This window comes from Acomys minous, assembly GCF_964271855.1.
Source record: "Acomys minous genome assembly, chromosome: 5".
NCBI lineage: Eukaryota > Metazoa > Chordata > Mammalia > Rodentia > Muridae > Acomys > Acomys minous.
Genome location: NC_140494.1, coordinates 126154172 through 126161036, shown reverse-complemented (window position 1 = coordinate 126161036; position 6865 = coordinate 126154172). Strand labels below are relative to the sequence as shown.

The 6865-nt window shown below is 49.1% G+C and overlaps 1 protein-coding gene across 1 annotated transcript in view; it reads left to right on the top strand.

The window, feature by feature from the left end:
• The first annotated feature begins 381 nt into the window (after positions 1-381).
• Positions 382-6865, top strand: part of RAB8B (RAB8B, member RAS oncogene family) — a 73321-nt gene continuing 66837 nt past the window's right edge. Inside the window, exon 1 of the mRNA XM_084781610.1 lies at positions 382-593. Coding sequence (XP_084637736.1) covers positions 470-593 — 124 coding nt within the window. The 5' untranslated portion in view covers positions 382-469. The remainder of the gene's footprint in view (positions 594-6865) is intronic.

Genomic DNA, 6865 nt, shown 5'->3' with positions numbered 1-6865 from the left:
TTCGCTGCTCCGGGTCCAGGCAAACAGATGCGCTAACTGCGGGACTTAGATTCTTAGGTCTTGGATTTGAAAGGTGGCAACAAACAAAGAAACAACAAAGTCAAGTTCTGGTGGTGAGAGAAGAGGAGTTCTAAACGAAGCATCTCTTCCCGGTAAGGGTGGAAACTCCGAGCGCACTGATTCATATTTGTTGTCCACCCGGGTTGCTTGGACAGTCCGGCCAGGCACGCCCGAGGCTCTGCCAGAGTACTACAAATCCCATAAGCCTCGGGGCGCGGATGGTGATGACAAGCCGCGGGCAGATTGGCTGGAGCGGGGCGGGCCGCTCCTGTCGCCTCCGGGGGGCGGGGCGCAAGGCGGGGCGGGGCGCGGGCGGCTCGGCGGACACGCCCCCTCGCCCGAGGCCCCCTCCGTGCGGCTCTCCACCTCCTCCTCGCTCTCGGCAGTCAGAGAGGGCCGGAGCGAGAAGATGGCGAAGACGTACGATTATCTGTTCAAGCTGCTGCTCATCGGCGACTCCGGCGTCGGCAAGACCTGCCTCCTGTTCCGCTTCTCAGAGGACGCCTTCAACACCACCTTTATCTCCACTATCGGTGAGGGAGCGGCTGCGGCCCGGGACGGGAGCCTCAGCGTTGGGGGGCGGGTGCCTGGGGGCCTGGGAGAGGGCACGCGAAGGCTTGGCGTCCCACGAAGGGGGACCCCGGGGGGCCGCCGAGGGGGGCTGTGCGCGCCGGAGAGGGCGAGGGGAGCGGGCGGGGACGCGGAGCTGCGGGCGGAGGAAGGGGAACCGGAGCCATCGGAAACCAGGGGTGTTAGGGACACGAGGGGACTCCGGGGCGGCGGCGGAGGTGTCCCAGAGGGACAGAGTCTGGGGGGGAACACAGGAAATCGTACGGAAAGAGTGAGGGGGGGGGGAGAGTGGATACGAACATGGGTCAGCAAGGCAGGAAAGAGGAAGGAAACGTGGAGGGGGAAATGACGGGCTGAGGGCTTCAGAGGGGGCTTCAAATGGGGAAAAGGCACGGAGGACACCAGGGACACGAGAAGTGAGACTAGGCGATCCGCACGGAATGGAGGGGAATGAATGAATGGTGGGCAGGCGAGAGGTGAGGCGATGTTGGCCGGAAAGGTGTGCACGGAGGCGCCAAGAGAAAATGCAGAAGAAAATTGTAGGTGGGAGAAGGGCTCAGGGGACCTGAGGGCCGCAGGAGGCTGCTTGGTGGAGAAAGTGAGGGCGAGCTGAGTGCTAACGCGAAAGCAGAAGGGCAAGCAGCGGGTGTAGTGCAGGGGTTCAGCAGAGAGAAGAGAGGAAATGGAAACGCGGGGCGCAGGACTTTCCCCAGGAACTGGGAACTCAGGTTTCCATTTTCTCTTGACATTTTTAAATCAAGAAGATTTAAGATGCGACTAATGGTGTTAATTAAACTCTTCTGAGTGTTCACAGGTATTAAGGGGGCTGGCGACTTTTGGGGATGATGTGGTTAGAAATTTATTGTTCACCTCTTTACCCCGTGTCTTGGGAAGCAGCATGTCTCAACTTTTTAAACTCTTGAGCTTGAGGAGTTAGTAATGTCTACTAAGCCAAGTGATTGAGCGTAAATTCCGCCTGCCTCCCTGTATAGTTTTCTTTGATTCTAACTACTTTTTAGGTGAATCATAACGTACTGTATATTTTCCAGTTACCTCTAAACGATTCAAGGAGAACAAGATCCATTCTTCACTGGGATATCTGCCTTTATATCTGTAGTAAAAGACATTGTGCAAGTAAACAGGGTCTTTAAATTGTAAACTGAAGAGCAAATCGAAACTGGTTTTAAACCTTCAGTAGAATGACCTTAACATTATTTCCCGTGTTAAGTAGCTGCAGTCAATTATGTACCCCAAGAATCAGCTTTTTGTTTTCCGGGTGATCTTTCTGGCCTCTAATACCAGCTTATTTACTTTTTTTCCAAATAGCTTTTGAAGTAATCCACAAGTAATGGGGAACTAGTGTGTTGATAATAAGTATTTTTAAGGGTCTGGAACGTTGCCTTGCAGGTTAAGAGTATTTGCTGCCCTTACAGAGGCCCCGAGTTTGGTTCCTAGTACCCACCCACCTGGCACGTCACACCTGCCTGTAACTCCAGTTCCACAGAATCCAGCGCCCTCTTCTGGCCTCTGTGGGGACCAGCCGTCTACATGGTGCACATATATTTGTGCAGGGGGGAAAAAAGCTCATATATTGGAATTAAAAAACAAAACAAAATCTATATTTAAATACTTGTGTTCTATAGGTGACATCTTTTAAAAAGGTATAGAGCACTTTCCAGTGTGAATGTTGGGAAGGACTCTCATTGTCTTATTCTGATTTCTTTCATACAGACTGCATGGGAATCTGGGTACGGTAATGTCTGAGCTTAAGGAAGTTTGAGTTGCAAGTTCTTGGCAGTTAGTCTTGAGTGGGACTTTTCTGAGGAAGCAGATTTTAAATGTCATCTCGCAAGTGTACTTGCAAGAGGCTCGGTAGTAGCTGGCACAGCTACTAAAGGACATTCATTTTTGGTATCAAAACCCCAACTCACTCTTTTCAGTGTTGACTCCAAGTGCAGTCCAGATGGTAAAGAACAATTTCTGACACACTGGGGGGGGGGCGGGGAAGAGCTTTCTCTGCTTTCTGTGTGACCCTCTCAGAACTTTCCTCCTGCCCTGAAAGTGAGTGACTCTGCGACAAGAGAAATGGCCCAGCAGTTAAAATGCTTGCTGCCCTGATAAGAGGGCCCAAGTTCAGTTCCCAGCACCCACACCAGGTGGCTCACAAATACCTGTAGGCCTGTAACTCCAACTGTAGGGCACCTGACCCCTCTTCTGGCCTCTCTGGGCAGCTCCACTCACATGTGCACATCTCCCACACAGGCGCACACACATACATACATAAACTTGTTTTTAAAAGGAAGACATAAAAAGGAGAGGAATAAATCTCACTGCATCAGTATGTTAAATTCCTTGGATTCCTCTGCAATAGATTTACTAGCCCTGTGCCCCCCTCCCCTGCTCTGTCCCCCATCTCCCACTTTGTCCCATGTTTCCTGTAAGGGTCTTTAAACACAGTATCTTTTAAAAATCACCCGGGTTAGGGATTTGAGTCAGTTGTATAGTATATGCTTAACAAGGATGAGGCCTTGGACTAAATTCCCGCCCCTCTGCCTGTGGGGTGTGTGAGTGTAGTGTGTATTGCATTCCACACTTTAAACAGTGTCCCCCAACAGCTCAGATTAGGACGGTGAGTCTCATGGGAACTCTTGGTCTTTGCACTTTCTGTGTGGTGACTGTGGTGAAAAGAAGCTTCAAGTTCTGTCTTCAGTTGATATGGAGGAGGGGAAACTCCCATACCCTTTACTTAGCCCCAGATCTCCAACAGGAAGTGGTAGCAGCCAGCCAGAGAGTGTATATACCTGAAACTAAAATGCTTTGCAGTTACCACGGAGCTCAAACAGGAGGTGAATCGCACAGCACTCTAAGAGAGAAGCTCCACAGACTCCTCACTGACTACACACACAGACATGAAATGTTCACATTTCTAGCAGCCATGCCCCTCCTGCCAAGCCCCACAGCACGTCCCCAGGTGATCTGAAGGTGTTACGGTGACAGTTGGTGGCCCTTCTTTTCCCATCATGACTTAGGTGACCGTTTGTGTACACTCCTGGGCTTCTCTGTGACTGGGCTTGAGCAGGCCTTGTAGCACTGCTGACAGACTTGATAAGCACCACACCCCGGGAGAGATCCCTTCTGAAGGGCCGGGGTTTGTGTGTGTTTGGCAGATAGGCCCCATGTCCTTTTTCTACCATGAAGACATGCTTTCATTGTAATTGTGTATTGCTACTGTTTAACAGTTTTTTAAAACGTGGTTCATCTTTAGACTGGATGGGGGCTCTGTCACCATGAAAGAGGGGACAGTCATTTTGATTCTGGCTGCAGTTGTCTCATACACAAATTTCATTTCTCCAAGGTTTGGCACTTGGAGTCCTTTCTGTTCTTTGGCCTGGTAAAAGGTGGATTTTCTTTCACGTGACTTTCTGGCAATCCTCTAGTTTATTAGTCAGATAATACTTGCCAACCATGGAGTGAGATGATTTAGTCACTTGGAATTACAGGCCTAATGCCTCAGACCAACTAACGAGCTTTTTAGTTCAAATGTTGGAAAATTGAAAAACCTTTCATTGCCTCCAGTCCCCTCCCTTACATTATCATAACAAACATTTAGGTAAATACTTTTAAAAATAACATTAGAATGGTTAGAAATGGTGAAATTATTCATTGTATATTATGTTTCCCATTTTAATGCCTACATGAAGGCCCCCTGGCATCTTGAAATGGCCTTGCACTGAAGAAGGTGCTGGCAGAACAGGGAGAGACCCAGACTGCCCTGCAGTGGGCCCTCCTCAGCTGATTCCCTCCGCTGTTTCTCCTCTGCCCTGCCCCCTTCTTCCTGTTAGGTATTTCCTGAGTGGTTTCATTATTTAGTATAGTCATTGTTCGACGAGGGGAGAGTTGTAGAAATTATCTACTGTAGGCCCTGTCCTGGCTTTACACATGCTGAGCCGCTGCTGGAGCTCCAAGTCCAAGTCTTTGTCTTCCATCGTGGCAAATGAGTGTGATCTTTCTGTAAATCCACACTTTCCAGAGAGCAATTTTTGCTCATGTGTATGTGGGAAGTTAAGGTGTTTCCAGTTTGACTAGCATTCTGTTAAGGGAAGTGGTCCTAAGAGACTCTATGGGGTGGGGTGGGGTGGGGGGAGGGGGTGGGGTGGGGCTTGAGAGGCCATATAACTTGGCACGCGGCCTTTGCCCTTTCTTCCAGGCCTGGGGTTTCAGGTCAAGGGATCATAGTGCAACCTGCCATTAACATCCCTTCCATGTGTGAAATAAGTCATAGAATCATTTGTAGCCCCACACTGGCACTTGTTGACGCTGAATGCCAGTAGAGCACTTTCAGGCGTTGTATTCTGTAGCCTTGCACTCTTGTCTTGGGTTCATTTGCCTTGAGTCAGCTAAGGCAGTGTAGCCCATCGGCCAGCTGGGGGCTGCGGCCTGTTTCGTGGTAAGAATGGTTTCTTGTTTTGTTTTGTTTTTTACATTTTAAAAGAAATTATTAAAAATGAAAACAAAGAATATGCAGCAAAGACCATCTGTGACCCACAGAGCTCTGAAGTACTGACTGGCTGGTCCTCTGAAGAGCAAGTTTGTTGACCCTTGCTTAAAAAGTAAAGCTGCTTTCGGTTGGTCTCGTTTCAGAGCTTTCGTCAAGACTCACTGGCTAAATAACAAACTGTCGTATTTACATTTTATCCAAGATGATATCAACAACTGGCTGAGCATAAGCCAGATCCATAGAGGAAGTCGATTTTCATTTTCATAGTTGTTTTCCTTGGTTTCAACTTCTCAAACTAAAATACCAAAGAACATGCAAGTTCAAATCGAACATTTTGTGCATAAAGCCTGTTTTAATGCCGTTATGTTCTCTCAGAGCTCCTGGGTAGACTTCCCGTCTCAGTGCTAGTGTTGATAGCAATGTCAGGCAGAAGTCGGGCGTCGCAGTGGGTGATAAAGGGTTACACTCCTATGATGAGCGTTCCAGCCCATGAAAAAAGCCTTTCTGGAAATGCAGGCATGGGAAATTTTAGTGTTGGGTATGAATATGGATCTGTCTTAAGTGTTCTTTAATAAAGCGCTTCTGCCACCCTTTTGCAGACAGCGGGGTGGGTGGGGGGAAGGGGGAGGGGCCTGGGTTCACTTGGCAACAAGAGCAACGTTGTCTGTATTTACTGAAAAAAGCTGGAGGCGGATCAGCTCAGATATTGTTTTAGAGGAAAATAAGTCTTTGAAGACCAGGAGAAACTTAGCAGTTGATTTTTAAAACTGAATCTTAGACCTGAATCTGAAAGGAAGGCCGGGAGTGGAGTGAGGCTAGTAGGAGTCACCTGGCCTTGGGCTCTAGTTCTGCCTGCCCACCAGTACCTCTGTGCTGTGGGTCAGCACTCCTGTGTGTTGGAACTGACCCCTGGGGCTTGCAGGATGAGAAGACGGTTCCAGATGGTGGGGTGGGGGTAGATGTTAGGTAGTGAGCTGGACTGTGGAGTATGAGATGTTTGTAGCTGTGGAAAAATGAATGGAAAAATGCAGATTATCAACTGGCGGTGGTGGAGCACACCTTTAATCCCAGCACTTGGGAGGCAGAGGCAGGCGGATTGCTGTGAGTTCGACGCCAGCCTGGTCTACAAGTGAGTCCAGGACAGCCAGGGATACACACAGAGAAACCCTGTCTTGAAAAACCAAAAAGAAAAAAATAGGTTATCGACTCTTCCAGCCTGTATCAGAGTGCAGACTCAAATGGGTCAGGGAGGGGCCTCAAAGAAGGGCCATGCGTGGAAGGTGGTAGAGGGTGGTGGGGGGTGGACCTCGGCCAGCTGGGCCAAGGGAATACATGTGGCTCCACTGCGTGTTATCTTTGCCGTGTTGAAAAATATTCGCCCTTAAGATAGGCTAAGCTCTTCTTAGAAAACCATAAACTTCTGGGCAGTTAAAAGGCAACTAAACAGCATTGTGGTACATGTGAAATAGACTTATCTGTGGCTAGCTGAGGCTCGTGAACCATCTACTTACAAACCGGGCACGCTGGTCAGGGATGCACGGTGGTTACAATATTTGAGTATGGGTCCTTCATCAGGACTCTGAATAAACCTCAGTCATTTTCACTTCCCAGGTAGGTGGAACAGAGTGGTTCCTCTGTGGTGTTAGGGGGTGCTAGGATGAGGTAAGGGGCGCAGCAAGTCCACAGTCAGGTCTAGGTTTACACCTTCCTCCTAGGTTTGTGGCCTTGTGTGAATAG